The 21,607-nt window shown below is 38.5% G+C and overlaps 1 protein-coding gene across 7 annotated transcripts in view; it reads left to right on the top strand.

Moving 5' to 3' along the window:
• Nucleotides 1-21,607, top strand: part of LOC113232355 (transcription-associated protein 1) — a 36,653-nt gene that overhangs the window by 4,582 nt on the left and 10,464 nt on the right. For 4 of the 7 annotated variants that reach the window (XM_026467078.1, XM_026467053.1, XM_026467035.1 and 1 more), the window contains exons 4-29: nucleotides 1,292-1,458; nucleotides 2,834-3,069; nucleotides 3,801-4,005; nucleotides 4,923-5,114; nucleotides 5,704-5,974; nucleotides 6,520-6,738; nucleotides 6,838-8,649; nucleotides 8,730-8,928; nucleotides 9,016-9,251; nucleotides 9,512-9,752; nucleotides 10,096-10,297; nucleotides 10,785-11,118; nucleotides 11,282-11,443; nucleotides 11,882-12,133; nucleotides 12,320-12,519; nucleotides 12,609-12,679; nucleotides 12,756-12,961; nucleotides 13,159-13,332; nucleotides 14,608-14,802; nucleotides 15,016-15,165; nucleotides 15,406-15,654; nucleotides 15,766-16,017; nucleotides 17,452-17,565; nucleotides 17,741-17,934; nucleotides 18,239-18,477; nucleotides 18,645-18,876. In XM_026467078.1, coding sequence (XP_026322863.1) covers nucleotides 1,292-1,458; nucleotides 2,834-3,069; nucleotides 3,801-4,005; nucleotides 4,923-5,114; nucleotides 5,704-5,974; nucleotides 6,520-6,738; nucleotides 6,838-8,649; nucleotides 8,730-8,928; nucleotides 9,016-9,251; nucleotides 9,512-9,752; nucleotides 10,096-10,297; nucleotides 10,785-11,118; nucleotides 11,282-11,443; nucleotides 11,882-12,133; nucleotides 12,320-12,519; nucleotides 12,609-12,679; nucleotides 12,756-12,961; nucleotides 13,159-13,332; nucleotides 14,608-14,802; nucleotides 15,016-15,165; nucleotides 15,406-15,654; nucleotides 15,766-16,017; nucleotides 17,452-17,565; nucleotides 17,741-17,934; nucleotides 18,239-18,477; nucleotides 18,645-18,876 — 7,004 coding nt within the window. The remainder of the gene's footprint in view (nucleotides 1-1,291; nucleotides 1,459-2,833; nucleotides 3,070-3,800; nucleotides 4,006-4,922; nucleotides 5,115-5,703; nucleotides 5,975-6,519; nucleotides 6,739-6,837; nucleotides 8,650-8,729; nucleotides 8,929-9,015; nucleotides 9,252-9,511; nucleotides 9,753-10,095; nucleotides 10,298-10,784; nucleotides 11,119-11,281; nucleotides 11,444-11,881; nucleotides 12,134-12,319; nucleotides 12,520-12,608; nucleotides 12,680-12,755; nucleotides 12,962-13,158; nucleotides 13,333-14,607; nucleotides 14,803-15,015; nucleotides 15,166-15,405; nucleotides 15,655-15,765; nucleotides 16,018-17,451; nucleotides 17,566-17,740; nucleotides 17,935-18,238; nucleotides 18,478-18,644; nucleotides 18,877-21,607) is intronic. The other 3 variants (XM_026467044.1, XM_026467086.1, XM_026467071.1) reach the window with 2 other exon arrangements.

The following is a 21,607-nucleotide window of genomic DNA, read 5'->3' as shown; positions in this document are numbered from 1 at the left end:
TTGAAAATTGTCATGTGGTGATCTCTAGGAGTGCTTGATAACAATTTGTGATCAACATTAGTTTATCGCTATTTTTCAATATGGCTGCCATAGAAGTGTTTTTGGCGGCATATGAAAATATGCTCTAATTCGATTGAAAATCGGCATGTGGGATGTCTCTATGGTTGTTTAATAATAATTTGCGGTCAAAATTTATTTTTCGCCATTTTCAAAGAAACTTCCTCTAATTCAGCTGGAAATCGGCATGTGGGGGTTTCTATCGGTGTGTAATAATAATTTGCGGTCAAAATTTATTATTCGCCATTTTTCAATATGGCTGCCATACAAACTTTTTGGCGGCAGATAGTAATTTGCTCTAATTCAGCTGAAAATCGGCATGTGGGGCATCTCTTTGGCTGTTTAATAATAATTTGCGGTTAAAATTTACTTTTAATAATTTTTCAATATGGTTGCCTTACAAACTTTTTTATCGGTTGATAAAAGTTTGCTTCTAATTCTCCTAAAAATCGGCGTGTGGGGTTCTCTTTGGGTGTTTAATAATAATTTACAATCAAAATTTACTTTTTGCCATTTGCCAATATGGTCGCCAGTTCATTTTTTGAAAGTCATAAGTGCGGGGGCCGTAGTAGGCCGAGGTCTAGCGGAGGGCGAAGCCCGAAGTGTCCGCACGCCACCTTACGTAGGTAGTATATGGAGACTATTACGAGTACAAGATTTCACAATTGTTCAAAATGTAAGGCATACTTCCCGATGTAGTAGAAATAAGATGATACTTATAGCGTTGTTGTATCTCGACCATCTCTGTTAGATTCTTTTTTCTTGGAAGGTATTCTAAAAAGAGAAGTATTTAGGGAAAAATGCCAGACAATCACTCCAAATTTCTGGTCTCAAACTAGGGAATTTCCTGTACTATGAGTACCAGAGTAACGATAATTCTGAGGGCAATATCCAGAATACCCTGACCAGAACCAATTGAAAAATGTTTTTTTTTTTCATAAATTGGCTCAAATCAGGGCTCGAATCTGGAACCTCCTCATCAAGCACCCATAGTACTAACCGCTGTGCCACCGAAGAGCATAAGTACACCCCGTAATCTGAACCCGACCACGCGCCGCAGGTCAAACCCGACCCCGCTGTAGGTGGGGTACAGGGCTCGTATGTAATGTACTTACTTTGTCTTAATGCTGGCTTTGCTAGGAATAAAAAAATAGCAATGTTGACAGCCTATACGTATGTACCTATATCTCAATTAAACAAGAAATACTAATTTCAATTCAATGTTGTTTTGCAGTATAATCTCATACCAAAATCTGTGCTATCACTGAAAGTGATACAGGAGTTACCGATCATAGTGGTGCTCATGTATCAGCTATACAAACAGAATGTGCATCAGGAAGTGAGCAACTTCATCCCTCTTATAATGGAAACTATTACATTACAACCTGCACCTACACATAGGTAAGAATTTACGTTAGACACATGTATTTAATTACAACAGTGTTATTTAATTGTGTGTCTTTTATTTACCAAGTTAAACATTGACTGCTAAGACTTATTTAACATATCCCTGATCAATAAATGTTGTTGGTGTTAGTTTATCAAAAGTATAAACAAAGAATCGTAGTTCTTTGTATTGATCTGTACTCTAATGATGCTTTCCCACCGGAGAAGCAAGACGGGATAAGGCGAAGCGAGGATTGTTCAAACGATTTAAAATTTATAAAAATATGGATTTTCTGCAAATAATAGTAAAGAGACCTACATTGATTTCTTTTATAAATTTTATCAATCATAATCAGTAATTTACTCTTAATTTAAAATTATATATTTGTGGCGTACGTTATATGTAGGTACAGGTAATTCAGATTTTTTTTTCAAATGCGGTAGCACCTTCTTAACAGCATAAACGCCTTCCCCCCATAACTTTCGAGGCCCCACCTAGGATTCTTCAGCGCTCACTCACTACCGCCACCATAGTTTCCTAAAAGTGGTCCCTACCACTTTTGGGAAACTATGACTTAAAGTGTAGGAAAATTCATCTACACGAAGACAACTATAGCCTGTCCTATAGTCACTTGACATTGTAGTCCTAATTTATGTCCACCAAAATCTATTTATCACAAAATTAATTTGTTTAGGCAATTGTATTTTCACTATCTACAATAAAGTCGATACAATTGTACATATTTATACACTAGGCAAATTAGTTCACTAAGCAAATTCCAAGTTAAGCAAAGATTGGTCACATGGTTATTATTATTAACGCTAGATTATGAAGAAACTGAACAGCTTCTTATAACATCATGTTAAATCGTGTGGCGAGTATTTAAAAGAAGATTAGATATTTATTACTTTTTCTTGTACTGATTTAGGTAAAGTATTATAATCCTATTATAAGCACATAATTTTTCACCTGTCCATAATGGTTTAAAATGTTTGTGCCTTGAGTTAGAGAATCGCCTACTCGTAAAACACAGGTCTCTAATTTAGGAGTTGGGATTCGTGTGTAATTGTAAATTATGTTGTACGTCTTTAAGTATTTGTAACATTTTGTGTAACCTGCATATGTAAAGTACGAAATAAAAATATTATTATTATTACTATCCACAACGTCTGCGCGATATCGCACGGGCTTACTTTGACTATTAATGTCAATCGCGAGCTCAAGCAAGGCAATTTTTTGCTGTAAATAGGCCGGCTCGATTCATTTCTGGTCTCGCGTTGCTGGTGGAATAGCACCCTTAGATGTAGTTAACCAGTTATTGAAGATTATTATCATTGGTTATATGTAATTATACAGTATCACAAAACAGATAGTAATATTTGATTTTAGGCAATCAGCTTCCTTTAACAAGGAAGTGTTCGTTGACTTTATGGGGGCCCAGATAAAGACTCTAGCCTTCCTGGCATACATCATAAGGATATATCAGGACACCATAGCGAATCACGCCAATTTGATGGTGAAGGGTATCATCGGGCTACTCACACTATGTCCCCCTGAAGTGGCACACCTGCGAAAGGAGCTCGTGATTGCCACGCGCCATATCCTTGCCACAGATCTCAGGCTAAGTTAGTTTAATTTTTGTTCATTAATAGTTAATTTTTGTTTTGTTCCTGTTTGTATATTATATTGTTTATTATATTATATGTATGTACACAGAGAGCAAAAATACAGAGCTTACACGCTTCATGTTGATTATGTCGGGTGTTATAGTTTCTACTAACTTGCAACGGGTATAATTGGTTACATCGTTTAATGACTTTTTAATGAGTTATCTCTCTTTAAGCAATTTTAAGGACGTGAAACATAATATTTGTTGTTTTCGTGCTACTATCAAAAGGCATAAATAAAGATTATTAGTTGTATTGAATTATATTTTTTTCATTGCTGGTTTGTTTGTCTTCATACTATGGCGAAAATTGGTCCAGTAGAGACAATTTACATTTAAACTCGGTCCTTATTTAATTAACGAAAATAATAATACTAAAGACATATACACTCATATTAAAGGTACATCTGTAATAATAGGATAATTACCCTTTTCAATTGTGTTTGAAATGAATATGTCGTTGCAAGTTACGGTAGAAAACAATACCCGAAATAGCATTAAACGTAAAAATGTGTAGGTTATTGTTAATTTTGCAGATAACTATTAATTTTAAATCTTAATTAGTGGTTAATATTTCCAAATTCTTATTTCTCTGACTGAACTAAAAATAAATAAATACTTTTTCTACAAAATTAATGAAAGATGACGCCCTTAAAAAATTCAAGTTATAGAAATCCAAAGCAATTGCAGAGTTCGTACCGTACATGGAGCGTCTATTCGACGAGGACGTTCTGCTTGGCGATGGATGGACTGTGCATGAGACTTTGCGTCCGCTCGCATACTCCACCTTAGCGGACTTAGTACACCACGTCCGTCAGCATTTGCCACTCAGTGACTTGGCTATCGCCGCGCATTTGTTTTCTAAGAACGTCCATGATGAATCTTTGCCGACTAGGTGAGTGTAAATGACATTAAATTAATGTAATTATCATCATTCAATTTGTTAGTACTTGAGCATAACATTCACTTTCTAAATACTCTTTCTTTTCCCTTTGCGTACAACATTAGGAGTAGTTGTAATAATATGACAAACTGGACCTCACACAACCAATTGTAGAACACTTTTAAAATTTACAATAAAATTATTGATAATATAAAAAATATAACAAAAAACAGTTCAGTCTTTTAGAAATAAATAATATTTCAATCTCAGGATTTATGCAATATAGTGATTTCTAACAAAATGTAATTAGTACCTAGTTCATACAAAATAGTTTAAACACACAACATTCATCATCGACCCGTTTATACGTCCCTCTGCTGAGCGGCGAAGATTTAGCTCAATGTGGGTTGGAGACTTCACACATTTTCCGAGGGTTGTGTACCTTATTCGACGTACAGATTTTATCAAAATGTTTTCCTTCACCGAGAAGCTCCTGGTAAATTTCAAAGAAAGAATTTCCGAATTCGAACCCACGGCCTCTGCTTGAGAGGCGGTTGGTCAAACCATTATATGGTGGAAATTAACATTACAAGTTATTATCATACAAAATAGGTTTAAGTATAATTTGGTATAACTTGACAGGGTCCATGTGATACTGTTACTTTCTCGTAGCAACTGTATTTTATTATGATTACAATAAACGATATTCTATTCAACCCCTGTAGCATGGCTACGCATGATAGTCGCGACACGCGCGCGATAAGATTGAAATAAACGCGCGCTATTGGCTATCTAACTTAGATCTGGTTGAGACAGCCAATAGCGCGCGCTTATTCCAATTTTATCGCGCGTGTCGCGACTATCATGCGTAGCCATGCTACGGGGGCTGTTGTTTGTATAGTTTGTGACATATTTTATATCGATTGCAGCATTCAAACAATGTCGTGTAAGTTGCTCCTGAACTTAGTGGATTGTATAAGGCAGAGGTCTGAGAGCGAGGGTACGGCCGGCACCGCAGCACAGCCGCAGGGAAGGCAGTTGCTCATGCGTATATTAGAAGTATTCGTGCTCAAATTTAAGACAATTTCGAAATTGCAATTACCTGCACTTATGGCTAAATGGTAAGACTATTTAAATGCTTAATGTTTTTAACTGCCTCTGTGGCCGAACGGTTACCATGCCGGACTGCCACGCAGAGGTCCCAGGTTCGATTCCCGGGCCGGGAGAAATATTTGTATGGCCTACATTTATTTCTCTCGTGAATTTGTGGTTGTCTATGTGGTTGTCTATGTCACCCGCGACACAGGGTTTCCCTAGTGCGGGGCTATGTTGAGTGTGTGCGTTATTATTATTATTATATTATTTCTTAAAACTTCTTAGGTTTCATATAAGTCTATGTTGGAAAATTTTTATTTTTATTTTCACATTAGTTTCCTCTACCTAATTTCAGTGGCAATTTTTTTAATTTAAATATTTTAGAAAATTATCATGAGGTATTATTTAATATTTGAGAGTGGTAACCTTAAATATTATTTAATATTTCACGACGACATACTTGAATACTAAAATAATAAAAATTGCCACCGAACTTACGTAGAGAAAAGTAACCTGAAAATTACCCATTTTAATATTTTTTCATAAAGGCGTCTGTCTCCTTTTGTACATAGGTATAGTAGTTGTTATGTCTTTTCTATATCTTAATATTTGCAGTAAACAAAGTACTCCCAACGTAAATGGCAATGGTACTAATCCCAGCACGCCAACAACACCTGCACCGAGTACATCTGCAGCTGAAATAAAGTTGGAGGAAGAGAAACCAACTACAGACTTCCTTGACAGCATAGCCAAACCTGAGGAGAAGTCTAAAATAGGTTTTCTTAGTAATCAAATGAGTAATCTCAATGTAGGTGACTATAGAACATTAGTCAAGACTTTGGTGTGTGGAGTGAAAACTATTACTTGGGGCTGTGCGTCTTGTAAGGTAACTTCAATCTAAGACTGCTTTATGAATTTTTAAAAATTAATTAAATTATTTTGTACTCCGAATATACAGGATTTTAAGTGAAGTACTAACAACCTGGCGAGACTATATTATTAACATCATCAACAACAACCAAAAAATTAAACTTAAGTTTTGGTTGTACTGTCTGGTAGGTTTTAGATATGTATTTTAAGCAACTCCTCCCGCATGCTGTCATTCATAAAAATAATTTTGGTGATAGGTGCTTTCATTTGGACAGAGTTATCATCATTTAAAGCGATCTATTTGAATATTAAATAAATATACTATATTTTTTTTTGTACGAAACTAAAATCTTATGAACTATTAAAGCTCATCATCATATCAAACAACAAAAGTTGTTTATGATGTTAGTAACAGTGTTGGGAGGTTGTTAGTATTTTTCAAGTAACCCTGTATTTGTGTCAATGTCCGTGACCATGATATGTTTTATTAGAACTAGTAATGATTACGTAATAAAAAAAGTATTCCAAGAACTTTTTAGTAATAAAAATATTATTCTTTAGGCACAACCAACTACAGAAGGCACCTCCACAACTGCTATAACAGGTCAGAAGCAACTTAGTGCCAAAGAGACTTTAGTGTACATAAGACTCGTGCGATGGGGTCTTCAGTCATTGGATATTTACACGTTATGCGCGCCACGGGCCCCTGCTATGCCTCCAGCTATGCCCCATGTGAGGTCCAAAGAGGAGAAGGAGGTGCTTGAACATTTCAGCGGAGTGGTAAGTTCTAAATACCTTTATAGTATTTGGTAGCCATTGTGAACTTTCTACGAATAACTTGAACTTTCATAAACGACGGTAAACATTTCTTTTTTACAGTTTTCAATGATGAATCCACAAACTTTCCAAGAAATATTCACCGCGACGATTTCCCACATGGTGGAAAGAATAAATAAGAATATGACACTGCAAATAATTGCAAATACGTTCCTATCGAACCCTGCAACATCGCCTATATTTGCGACCGTTCTAGTCGAGTATCTTCTCAAAAGAATGGAGGAGATGGGCACTAACATCGAAAGATCCAATTTATATTTGAGGCTTTTTAAGCTCGTCTTTGGTTCTGTCAGTCTATTCCCAACCGAAAATGAGCAAATGCTGCGACCACATCTGCACAGCATCGTCAATAAGGCCATGGATTATGCCATGACTGCCAAAGAACCGTACAACTATTTTCTGTTGTTAAGAGCCTTATTCCGTTCTATTGGCGGTGGCAGCCATGATTTACTTTACCAAGAATTCTTGCCACTTCTGCCTAATCTGTTAGAGGGGCTAAATCGTCTGCAAAGCGGTCTACACAAGCAACACATGAAGGATCTTTTTGTTGAGTTGTGCTTGACTGTACCAGTCAGACTTAGCAGTTTATTACCTTATTTACCAATGTTGATGGACCCACTGGTATCGGCATTAAACGGATCGCACACCTTGATTTCCCAAGGACTTCGGACGCTCGAGCTCTGCGTGGATAATTTACAACCTGACTTCTTGTATGAACATATACAGCCAGTCAGAGCAGACCTAATGCAAGCGCTTTGGAGAACGCTACAAAACAATGAAGTCGCTAGGATCGCGTTCAGAGTTCTTGGGAAATTTGGCGGCGGCAACCGCAAAATGATGATTGAGCCACAAAGATTAGAATATCGCGAGACGGACGCGCCACCACCAGCAGTACAAGCGTATTTTCAGGATCAACCTAGGCCCTTAGATTTTGAGGTAGACAAGGTGATAGAAACAGCTTTTTCTGCACTTAAGTCTAGTACAACAGACCCATTCTACCGTCGACAATGTTGGGAAGTGTTGCGATGCTATTTGGCGGCATCTCTAAATTTGGAAGATGACAAAGCAACTCTGCAGAAGCTCTTTAATCATCCGAGTTTCGTCGAAGGCAAAATTCCTATACAAAATGGACCTTATTACAAGTGTACAAATTCCATTGTGAGAAATACACATCGGACTGCACTAACGGGAATGTTCGTTGCTGCAGCTATCAAGGAACTGCGCCATCATGTTCTTCCGACGATGGTCTCTTTAGTGAGACACTATACTTTAGTTGCTATAGCCCAAGAAGCGGGACCATTCGCTGGGTGTGGCGGTCCAAAAGAAGGACTCGACGCCCTAGTCCTAGTAGACGCTATAGCAGTAGTAATGGGGCACGAAGAGAAAGAATTATGCAAGCCTGGTCATTTGGCTTTGGTTTTGATGATAGAAACAGCTGGAACAGTACTGGGCAGCAAGGAGCGCGCGTGTCGTTTGCCCCTGATGGAATATTTAGCCGAACGAATGTCAGCACTTTGTTACGAGCGGGCATGGTACGCCAAATTAGGGGGGTGTATCGCCGTTAAGTTCATGTTCGAAAAGATGGCCCCCGAGTGGGTTTACAAACACGTATTTACATTTTTGAAAGCTGTTCTTTTTGTTATGATGGACTTGACGGGTGAGGTGTCATCAGGTGCCATCGACATGGCGACAGTCAACTTGGAGCGATTAGTTCGCGTTTGTGTCACCGGACCTGGTGGACACGGAGTAGAACCTGAGGGAGAAGTGGCTGCTGCTAAAGCCAGAGCGCTCCATGATGTTCTTCAAGAACTCGTATTGCAAGTGACCAGTCCTCATCTGCTTGTAAGACAGCAGGTAAAATATTGTACTATTATTACATTTTTCTGTGTTTTAAATTACTAAGTTTTACCTCACTTATTACAAAACTTGTACAGGCCATGAAGTCGTTAGAACTAATAGCGGAACTACAAAACAAGACTGTGACAGAGGTAATGGACCCTCACAGAGAGGTGTTAGCGGACATTATTCCGCCTAAAAAGCACTTATTACGGCATCAACCAGCTAACGCTCAGATGGGTCTCATGGACGGAACCACTTTCTGTACAACTTTGAAACCTAGACTGTTTACAATAGGTAAGTGAACAACAATATTACTATTGTTTTTTTTATATCAAATTGAGCTCAAATATCAAATAAACCGACATATTAAAAACATTGTAGATTTGAACGTCAACGAGCACAAGGTGTTCTTCCGGGAACTGCTTTCGCTATGCGAAGCGGAAGACGCAATGTTAGGCAAGCTGCCGTGCTACAAGGGTGTCAATCTGGTCCCTCTAAGAGCCTCAGCGCTGAAAGCCTTGGCCTCCTGCCATTATATACAGGAGAAACATTGTCGGGAGAAAATTTTCCAAGTTCTATACAAATCTCTCGAGAAAAATGATACAGAATTACAACAGGTAAGTTATTATACATGTTCAGTGTTAATGCTAGTTTCATACAACATCGTCGAAAATTATTCAAGAGTCAATACTACAACACAGAAGCAAACAAACTAATTAGAAATTAAAGTACATGATTATCACTAGTATCAGGTTTCTTACCACGGTATGACTTCTTTTTATTTTCCCGATATTTATTTTTTATATATTTTATCATTTAGTGAATAACCACGAAAGTCTTAAAATCTATATAATTAAAGTACATTTGTATTTCACAGGCGGGCTTCGAATGTATGCAGAAGTTCCTAGCTGGTTTCCAAATTGACATGGAAATGGTACATCCAGTGATGCGACCTCTACTGTTGACGCTGGGTGACCACCGCAACTTGAGTGTGAACGGTGCTAAGCGACTTTCGTATTTGACACAACTGTTTCCTTCGACATTTAGCGAGAAGTTGTGCGAGCAGCTTCTTCAGTTGCTGAAGAAGCTACTTGATTACTCCATTCAGACGAATAGAGGTGAGTGGAAAATGATTTTCTATTTAATTTGGTTAATAATAACAATTTTATTTTCAGACAACAAAAAAGTCTCGCTTTGTTAGTAACAATGTTATTGAAAAAAAATTTAGTACAAAAAAATTAAATAAAGATAGAATCACATAGGCATAAAAAATGCCATATAAATTTTTGTTTTATTGAATCAAAATATAAGTTCGTTACGGGGATGACTATTTCATAGAGCATTGCTAACTTAGCAAAGAATAATTAGTCATAAAATAAAATAACTGATTGAAATGGGGCCTTAAACAATACCTTTTGTGATAATTTTTACTATTATACAAATAATATATTTACTTTTTAGGTGGCAACTTTTTACAAAGCGTATCGAAGAATATGGAGAATGAGCAAAAGATCATCATCTTAATCGGTATATTCCACCAAATACCAGCCGCTTCGCCGCGCTTCATAGATGTATTGTGTCGTCTCATTTTCCATACAGAAAAGTCCCTCATGATCGAAGCTGGGTCGCCGTTCAGAGAACCCCTCGTGAAGTTCCTACTCAGGTATGTAAAATTTCGACTTATCTTCATAACATCTTCACGTCGAGAAGGTTAACAGGGCTAGTGGGGCCACTAGCCTACTGTAGATTTTTTAAAATAATATCCTAGTGAAGGGACGAACAAGTCGTGCGCCTGATGATAAGCTACACGCCTGTCCGTAATAGTTGCTGTGCCACTGAGAGCTTTAAATCGCAAAGAGAGGGGCACTACCACGCGCACGTCACCCTGAGACAATTTGACAAGTGCCATGTGCCTGTAATTTCAACAGCACCCTTACCCTTCAAAACCGGAACACAGTTCCGGACTTGAATCAAACCGAATCGAATAGAACTTGGTACATCCTCATCTAGGACCCATAGTGTTAACCACTGGACCAGTGAGGTCGTCAAATGTTATGTCTGTGTGTGCAGTATCTGTTTTTGTTTGTGATGTATTCTTAAGACTAGGTATTTATGTTTAGGTTTTAAGGTTTATTTTTCCCTCGACACAGGTACCCCAAAGAAACACTCGACCTAATAATGATGGAGAACAACATCAAGGATCAACAATGGAGTCGTTTCCTAGTTTTCCTTATAAAGCACCCAGAAGCGGGAGCAGCTTACAGGGAAGCGCTTCAAACCTCAAAGAAAGCCCGACTTATGCAACTGTTGGCTGCAAACAGCGGCGGGGCAGCGGCCAACATGCCACAGGCTGACAAATCAGAAATGCAATTCCAAGCCATTCGAGTTATATCGCTACTGATCAAGTATGATGACCAGTGGCTGTCTACACAGCATGATTTGGTGGAGCTTCTAAAACGTATTTGGTGCAGTGACCAGTACCATGTAAGAAATTGTTTATAATGTTAATCTTACTAAAATGCAATACGTGTTAGCTGCTAGTAATGGTTGGTAATAAAAATCCAGTTTTTCTAAAACAAAAGCACTTAAGAGAGTGGTATGTCAGTGTTACGTGCTGGTTTTGGTTGATGATGTAATATTGTTTCAGGATATCCACAAGAAAGTGGAGAACGTGGATTGTACGCACTGGAAAGAGCCGAAGCTGATCGTGAAAGTTTTGTTGCACTATTTCTGCCACCACCCGTCTAACATCGATTTGCTTTTCCAGCTGCTGCGAGCCTTGTGTGACCGGTTTATACCAGATTTCCAGGTACAAATCTTTGGTCATTCTGCTATCTATTCAGTTAATGTAAGGCTGTTTCTTGCCACTTCTATTTCTGCCTGATTTGAAAGGTCTGAGGGGCACTGGCACCGCCCCGTCACTCTGAGACATAATTAATAATATTGTAATAATTTCGAACCTTAGTTCAAATTAAAGTAAGGCAGTTAACTAATATAATATAAACTAACACACCATTTTTTTTCAACTGCCTCCATGGTCGAACGGTTACTATGCTGGTCTGTCATGCAGAGGTCTGGGGTCTGGAGATATATTTGTATGGCTACATTTATTTCTCTCGTGCGTTTGGGTGTAATTTGTGGTTGTTTGTTTGTGTGTCCATGGCACCTGCGATACAGGGTGTCCCACTAGTGCGGGGCTATGAGTGTGTAAAATAAAATTAAAAAAAAAATTTTTTTCTTTACACAGTTCCTCCGTGATTTCCTAGAGAACACGGTAGCACAAAACTACACGGTGGAATGGAAACGGTCAGCATTCTTCCGTTTTGTGGAACATTTCTCAAGCGATTCAATGTCCCAGGACCTTAAAGCTAAAGTTCTTCAAATGATACTAATACCGTGTTTCGCGGTTAGCTTTGAGAAGGGACAGAAGATTGTAGGAGGACCACCGGCGCCATACCAGGACAACCCGGACAATGTTGTGTCTGTGTTTATAAATAACGTAAGTAACAGTTAACTGTTGTCAGTGATTTTTATAAACTTTTCAGAATATGGAGAATAACTTGATAATGTTAAGAGCAGTATTGGTTTTTAATATAATGCAATGGAATAATTTGATTTACATTTGTACGAGACATTTTTTGCCGTTCTCTTTGGTGTACAAGATAAGATTCTATGCTGTTTACAGGTAATAGATCCAGAAAATCCTTTCGCGTGTTCCGACGCAGTTCGCATATCGCTTCTCCAATTTGCTTGTCTGCTACTGGAGCAGGCGTCTGCGCATATCCATGATGCCAACAATAAGAAGCAAGGCAATAAGCTAAGGAGACTTATGACTTTCGCCTGGCCTTGTCTACTGGGAAAGAACTACGTCGACCCCGCGACTAGGTACAACATATATATGAAATAAAATGCTGTTTTCTGAAATTTGTTAGTAAAATGTGTACAAAAAATGTTAATTGATTTTTTATTTACAGATACCACGGTCATTTGTTATTGAGTCACATTATTGCCAAGTTCGCTATTCACAAGCGGATTGTTTTGCAAGGTAAATTAATTTGTTAATCATTGTGATGATGACTGAGCTTTTATAAGTCGTTTGTTTACATAAACCATTGTTACAGTGTTCCACAGTCTTCTAAAAGCGCACGCTGTTGAGGCGCGGTCAGTAGTTCGCCAAGCGCTCGAAATACTGACTCCGGCGATGCCGCAGCGTATGGAGGACGGGAACACGATGCTTACGCACTGGACAAAGAAGATCATCGTCGAAGACGGACACTCTGTGCAACAGCTCTTCCACATATTGCAGCTTGTTGTTAGACACTATAAGGTAGGAGTGCATTTTGGATATCAAAGGTACAAAAGAAAGTGTAGGCCAAATTACTGTTCTTATGTGAAGAAATTGTTTTTTTGGTCTCAAGTAAACTCATTTTATTAACTTTATTTTAGTTTATTTTATTTAGTACACAACTGTGATAGTGATATTATCGTGAACCAAAATTTCTTTATAATTTTATCATAATTTAGGTGTACTACCCCGTGCGGCACGCTCTAGTGGGGCACATGGTGGCTGCAATGCAACGTCTTGGATTCTCCGCCACTGCGTCATTAGAACACAGACGACTGGCCGTCGACCTGGCTGAAGTGGCTCTTAAATGGGAGCTGCAGAGGATACGGGACCACACACATGATGATAACGTGGTAAGATTTAATATAAAAATAACATGGTTTTTGTCCCGTTCATAATTTATTGTGAAAACAAACAACTCGATGACTCTTGTATTTGAACATTTTTATCTCTATTTATTCTTTATAGTCTGTCGTTTTTGAAGGCGGAGTAAAATGACATTTGCAGGATTGCCGGTTTTCATAAAATTTTATATAGTTATGTAGTTATTGTTGACAGTTTTATCTGATAGATTGAGGAAGAAAAGAAAATTTTACCAAAAATATCTGAATTGTGAATGTTGCGACGTTCTGATGATTACTATTGCGTTATTACCTTATCTTTATTCTTATTTTGACAGTTGGCCTACTAATATCGATTTAAATTTTTATTCCTATACATTTTAATAAGAACAGGCGGATTTGATTGTATATATTGAATTATAATGAAATACTTTAAAATGTGTCTCCTCTTTGTATTTTTCATTGACAGTTCTAAATGCAGTGTATGTATGAACTTAACAAATTGACAATTCTAATGAATTTGTGCCCAGCAGTTAGGCGAATAATGGGCCGACGATGAATCAAATGATACAAATTCAGGTATTTATTGCATAAGCGTGACCAACATTCAATCGATAGTCCATATAAAGTTTATCGACTGCCACACTAGCTGCTTGCAAGCGGGAAGCACTTTTGCACAATGAACTGTCATTTTACTCCATATCCAAAAAAAGATAGAGTATAATATAATAACTACTATTACTATGTACTTAATAACGCAGAGCGTTGGCCGTACGTTGTAATATGTTGTCACGCAGGTTTGCGCGTTGTGAGGGTAATGTCAAAGCCACCCTTTTCAGGGCGTTTTGTCAGACCTTCTATATGTGCAGCCTGTGGACAAATTACACTAAAGCGACGGTCAATGCCCTGCGTGTCCAATACAATAATGGTCTTAGGATGCTATTGGGGCTGCCACGATTTTGCAGCGCATCAGGTATGTTCGCGGACGCGCGAATTGATAGCTTCAGCGCGATTATTCGGAAAAGAACTGCCTCCCTGATGCGTCGCGTGCGTGGCAGTTCCAATAGCCTAGTTCGTTTGATCTGAGAGAACCCTGTTAGTGAATTGTGGAAGCACTGGAACTCAGTCCACATGGGTTCCAGGAGTTTAATTTATAAGTTATTGTAATATTTTGCAAATTTAGTACTAACATAGGTTGTAAGAATTTTTTTTTGTAACTAACACTAATATGGACTATATCTGAAATAAACTTTTTGAATTTGAATTTTGAATTTTTTAATTCGCAAGGTGGCAACATCGCCAAGTGGAGCAATGAAGCGTGGATCGACAGACGACGTAAGTGAAGCTCGCAAAGCGCTGAACACAGGATGGGCGAGCCCACAAGCTAGCGTATCGAGAATGGAACCCGACGCGGCAAAGCCCCTTGACCGACAACACGTCGACGTAGTCGTCAATCTGCTGTTGCGACTAGCTTGCCAGGTAGCTTGTACATTGCGACAATTTACTTAGAAAACAGTACAGAATAAAAAGAAATACATTTCCTTCTGTCTTCTAGGTGATATCATGTGGTTCGTTTTTCAGAAACAAAAATTTAAATGTAAAATTTTAAATCGCAGCTTGCTTTCCGTGGTTCTGGTTAACGCAGCTTTTGGTCATAGTCGACAGCAGTGGGATATAACTAGCTTATATGCGCAGGTGAATGAGGGCAGTGTCGCTGCGGGCGGTGCGGCTACCGGATCTCCCGGTGAGCAGTTGTCACGGCGTTGCGTGCTGTTGCTCAAGGCGGCGCTCAAACCTGATGTATGGCCGCACCTCTGCGAGCCTAAACTTGCTTGGTTGGACAAAGTTAGTATAATCTTCTTGTGGCTATAAACAATCACCGTAAAAATATTACAACAACGTACCACGTCACAGGATCACAAGGCGTGCAAACGCAAAATCGCTGATTATATTTTTTTATATATATTCTTGGAGTATTGTTTCGTTTTTACTATGTTATTGTTAATACATTTGTGTTTTCCTTAAGCTTTTTGTTTTATAATTTTGTATTATTTTATAGATTCTTAATTGAAATCTTTCCCGCAGGTATTTGCGACAGCAGACACGAACGCTGCAGCGTGTGCTAACGCTTGCACTGCTTTAGAACTATTAGTATTCCTTTTAGGAGTACTACGCCGTGAACAGATTCTAGCTGCATTGAAACCACTGCAAAGAGGACTGGCGGTCTGCGTTTCCTCTACCAACGCGAAAATCGTACGATTAACACATAATCTTCTGGCGAAATTAACGTCCCTCTTCCCAACAGAGCCGACTGGCGCTGCACAATCGTCAAAGGTATGGAGAGGAATATTGTTCATTAATGAAATTTGATTTGTAGACATTCTCTATAAACTTCACACAAAGCGCTACAGTTTTGTACTATCTAAAACAATTTTTTTCTTACAGTATGAAGAACTAGAAACTCTCTACGCTTGTGTGAGCAAATATGCCTTCGAAGGCCTTGCTACTTATGAAAAGTCGGCTCCAGGAGGCGGTGCAGGAGCCCTACTCGGGCCACTAATGATGTTAAAAGCCTGCTGCACGTCGAACCAGGGATATATTGATCGCTTGCTACTGCCACTGATGAGAGTGCTCCATCGAATGGTGAAGGACCACGTTGCAGCCTCCACTCCTGATGGCGCTACTTCTGATTTACTGGTAAGTTTTGACAAAAAAATACTAGCTGTACACAAACCAATCAACTTGCTACATATCGAGTAACAATGAGCCAATTTCTTTCGGTATTATTTTATTCATGTATAAGTTCAATGAGCCCTAACCGCTATATGGGGTGGAGGCGGAAACAGCCTGGGGCCTGGAGGCGTTTGAGCACGCTCCAGGCTTTGCCTCTCGCTGAAACTCTGTTTACGTTACTCACAAATACCGCATGGCCCCGCTAATAAATATTGCCAAGAGAGAGTAAGCGTCGTATTCCAGAACTCTACTCAATGCTCAAGTCAGGATTTGAGCAGACTTGAGTATGCTTTCAAGCACTGGAAATACGACCCTAATGGCAAGGACTTGAGTATGATTTTCAGTGCTCACTGCATTACTTAAGTCCTGACTTGAGTATTGAGTAGAGTTCTGGAATACGACCCTAAGTGACGATGGAGTTTGGAAATATCCTATTATGACAAAAAATCTAGGAATACCCGATTTCTACAAATCGGAATTTTTGCAGGCCATTAATAATTGCCAGAGTCGAACGTAGACATTTCCTAGATATTTTTAAGAGATATATGTGAAGCTGTACCCCGGAAACCACAAATAATTGTTATGTGTATTTATTGGACAACACTTTCGGAACATTGATTACAAAATATCGAACATTCCATAGACCTTCAGCGTTTTACCCCGTACGTACGTACATACGACTTTGTTTTCTTCCATAAAGTAATGTGTATGAGGTACAGAATATGCAGGAATGTGTATGATGATAACGGACAACTTACTACTTACAAGTCAAGGAGGCATAACGTTAATAACAATAGCGACGACCAGCTACGAGTGCACAAGAGATAATTATTACGAAATATTTTTGCAAACTGTTGTAAATATAAATATGATATATATGTGTATTAAAAACTAGTAATCCAAATATTTAAAATGTCATTTATTTACACTGAAAATGCAGGTCTGACTGTAGTAAGAAAAAAACAAAATAAAGGAGAATCCATACTCTCGTATGCTTACTACACTGGCTTATACTCGTCGCCCTCTTCAGGATCTTGAGTGTATAGAGGCTCTTAAACTTATTTATTTACATTGCGTAACTTGACTGCCAAGAATCCTTTATTTTCTTCATCTCATCACGAAAATCTTAATTAAAGTAATATTTATGCTCCGTGGCTGCCGGCAGTGTCTGAAAATTAATGAAATATCTAATATTTTAATGGCGGGCGGTGTTTATTTGAATTTCGAGCATTGTTCATTTAAGGATGATTTTAGGTAAAAATTACTAGGTGCACCTTATAAACGCGTACAGTGACGTAGCCGATCACAGTTTAAAATTTTTAATACTCAGATTATCTCTTTATCTCTGTACTTATACGTAAGATGTTGCTACTATTATAAGAACGTTTATTTTTATAGATCCTCGCACTAGATCTGCTGAAAGGACGGGTCTCCGTGATGCCGGTAGACACAAGGAAGACGTTCATAGGTACAGTCCTAGTGGGACTTATTGAAAAGACTACTGAAGCTAAGGTCAGTTTGGTATTGATATTGGTGGCTGATTCGATTAATTCCACGTCCATAAAAATGAATTCAATTCTTATATGGACGGAGATTTTATTGAATACCTACTTACTATTTTACACTTATTTTGAAATGTCTTCGGGTACTGTTACTAATTCAACTGACATTTTGAAATTATCGCCAGGTCATGAAAGCAATTACTCGTATGGTGGAAGAATGGGTGAAAAATCGTAACGGGAACGTAGCACTGGCGACCGCGCCCTCCCTCCGCGAGAAATCTATATTGCTTGTCAAACTTATGCAGTACGTGGAGAAACGGTTCCCTGACGACTTGGAACTAAACGCGCATTTCCTCGACATCATCAACTTTGTGTACAGGTAAACATAACCACTATTTTTTATTATACAATTATAATATAATTATACAAAATAATAAAGTTATTGAAGGTGTTATTTAAATATGTACGAGTGAATAATATGTAAATTTGTAGAGTTAATAAGATATGAAACAGGATATGGAATTCAACTGTATATAATTTGATAAAGGGCTGGTAGAAAGTTGATTGTTTTTATAGAAAGATGTTTATTTACGATTACGCAGGCAGTGATACTAAATAGTCTAAGCTACGCTATTATATTTAGACTTATACTACTTTCCCTTTCCATGTGGCTTCTATAACAGAGACGAAAACTTGAAAATGTCAGAGCTCTCAATGAAACTGGAGCCTGCGTTTTTAGCCGGTTTGCGTTGTCCCCAACCGCACATTCGAGCTAAGTTCTTCGAAGTCTACGACCAGAGCGTTCGCCGACGAATCTTTGATCGTCTACTCTACGTCATCTGCTCACAAAACTGGGAACATATTGGACAACACTTCTGGATCAAACAGTGCCTTGAATTGTTGCTTGTTACCTGTGTATCGAGTAAGTATTATGGTATTATTTTTTTATTACTTTACCACTTTTAAGTGCGAATTGCACTACAAACAGTTTTTTTTCGCATGAATGTAATTAAGAGAGCGGTGATTAATTTTATGAGACTAGTCGTTTTATAAAATTGTCATCTATATACAACTTTTTTCCTACTACAGGTACCCAAATCCGTCTATCAAACACAAAGTATCTTCTACCGAATATATCTGCTGTCATCAACTGGGCGGATAGTGAAGAACGCAAATCCTTCGTGATATTCAGCAGCGTGAAAGAAGAGTCGAGCGATGGCTTCAGCGACTCCCTAGAGACTGATAAAGAAGACGTCCTTGACATGGATTTAGATTCGAGCTCCAATCAAAAAGAGGACGTTACAAAGAACGTGCCAGATAGGTAAGCGATTCCCATGAATTGTTAAATATACAGGTGATTAAAAAAAAATTAAGTGCGTCTATAATTAGACGCTTATAGAAGCACTGCAGTTGCAATGTTTATACATTATTTAGAAGTCGTGATACGCGTGCGTCACTTTTGCAGTCATAATTAGGGAACTAAAAAAATACTGAAGCGCTACTGTCGGGCTACTGCAGCGCTCCTACGAGCGTCTAATTTGCAGACTAATAATAAAAATTAAAAATATATCTATTTATAATATATTATATAATATTTAATTTATCATATAATATAATATAATATATTCTTTTACAATATTGTAAATTATATTTGTATTAATTGTAATTTCTTAGTTGTAGCCTTACGTAAATAAATGTTTTGTTTGTTTACAATTTAACCTAACATTTTATACTACAAAGGTTTAATGAAGTATTTTTTTTATTATTATATATTTATTTGCATTCAGGTAACAAAGACCCATAAATACATACCTTATAGACTAACATACATAATAATACAATAAAAATACTACTGACTAATTATTATTTACACGTATTGTCCGCGACATATGACGCAACGTGGGTGTCCGATAGCCGGCCTTGGAAACGTCGGTACATGAGCCCTTTCAGCCAAAACTCAACTTTCATGAAGATCTACAGATGTTGGGTTGGTACTCTCAGCACAAATGAATTAAAATTTACATAGTGGCGGGACACCAACTGCTCGACCCTCAAGGTAGCATTGGTTTTCACCCGTATATACTCCACAATATCGGCAGACTTTGTGGAGTAATGGAAGCCGTGACACTTGTAACAACGTCGTCGTATCGCTGGACGCTGTAAATGATTAGGGCCAGACGGGGCGGTGCCACTAAGGTTACGGCTGGTGTACTTCTTCCTTTCCACCTTTTTCAAAAACCGTCCTCGTAGCACTGTTCAACTCTTCTCGGTGGTACTGATGATACATCTCCAGAGATGAGTGTTCCATTCATTTTCTTCCCCTTTTTGGTAACTGTCTGGGTTGTGGTTGTGGAGCACTGAATCGGTTAGCAGCGGCAACAGAGCGTAGTCACGTTGAGGGGTCCAACATATTTACGCGTGACCTCTCCGCCGGGGCGGAAGAACAAAGGGCGGGGAGCTGGGAAACGCACGTGGTGACAGAGGTCGGCGACGTGTGGGCCGACTCAAAACTGCCGATAGATGTGTTTTGCGCCCCGCGACAAGTATTCACGTTACAGGCCTCGGGTGACCTGCTTACCGAAGCCGCACTACTCAGTAACGCAATTTGAGCACGCAACTAACTGATGGTATTGTCCGAGGCCTCCAATTTACAGCGAACTTCAGCAAGGTTCGCTTTTAGGGACGTGATGTCCCTCAGCAGCCTGGTGACGTCGACGTGGTCGAACGTGACCGGGGGCAGCTTGTGCAGCTGCTTCACCACGAAAGCAGGCACATTTTCTGGGTCGGTCTCCTTTATCAACGTGATGGTGTCCTGGAGACTCATCGCTCCTCCATCCCTCCGGCGAAGTGGCATCTGCTCAGCCTTGCCAAGCATACGGAAAAGCAGCGCCTTGCCACTGCAAATCTCCTCTTCCTTGAAATTTGATTTGCAGACCTGCACGATGCTGATCTCGTCCATAGCGTCGACGGCGTGTTGGATGAACGCCAGCAGTTCATTGGTTATGAGTTGCTGGGAACCCATTGTCATTTACGCGCAGCGGCTATTGCCGCGCGGGTCGCGAATTATTATAATTCTTATTGTGTAGTGGAGCACGTCCGAATCCGACCGTGCACCGCACCGCACTGTTCACACGCACACTTTATGAGGCATTACCTGGCTACTTATTGTAAAATTATAATTAAATTTTTGTAAATGGTTCCAAATATATTATGGTTATATTTTCAGGTGATAGACAACATTTCGAACTACCTAATTAAAATAGTACTAAATATATAAAATAAATATTGAAATAAAAATGTTTAATAACACGTATCACAACTTTCTTACGATAAACAACCTAAAATCCAGTCTTTAAAAAGATGACTGCTCATAACATGCGACCAAATTAACACTGACAGCCATTGACTTACAATTATATGGACGTCGGGTCCGAACTTATAGGGCGTTAAAATCGTATACTGAGCGTCACGCTTTAGTCTTCGTTTGTTCGACTGACAGCGAAGCAAGCAAAATTAGACAGTACTGCGATGACATTACAATTTAAATTCAACGTTTTAGCTTTTTCATATTCCTTTACATGTCACTACGTTTAAATAGGTTGACTTGGGACATTTTTTTCGTGATTTTTGTATTAGACCCGTCGTCCATTTATTTGTAAGTCAATGGTGACAGTTGGAGTTTGTTTACTTTTAGTTAATTACTTATACCTTTATACTATACTAGCAGTTGTAGTGCAAACTTGAAAATATCACTACTAACCGTACAAACCGATTGACTCTTACTCTTTTGTTCTATCCTTATCCAATATAATAGATTTAATTTAGTTTAATTGCATAGGGTTCCGGATTTTATTCTTCTTATAACTACTATTTAAAAAAAAAACACTTTTTTGACCAATGTGTTCTTTTAGTTATTCTTTTTCACTAAAAAAAATTGAGTGTTTTTTATCAATATTTCGCTCTTGTTTGTACAAAGGTGCTTCTACACTGGCTTTTAACCGTTCATATACACTTTTAAAATACATATTATCCACCTTGTTGCTGTCTAATGT

The sequence above is a fragment of the Hyposmocoma kahamanoa genome, unplaced genomic scaffold (genome assembly GCF_003589595.1).
Source record: "Hyposmocoma kahamanoa isolate Upper Pololo Valley unplaced genomic scaffold, ASM358959v1 102, whole genome shotgun sequence".
NCBI lineage: Eukaryota > Metazoa > Arthropoda > Insecta > Lepidoptera > Cosmopterigidae > Hyposmocoma > Hyposmocoma kahamanoa.
This window is presented reverse-complemented; position numbering and strand designations above follow the sequence as displayed.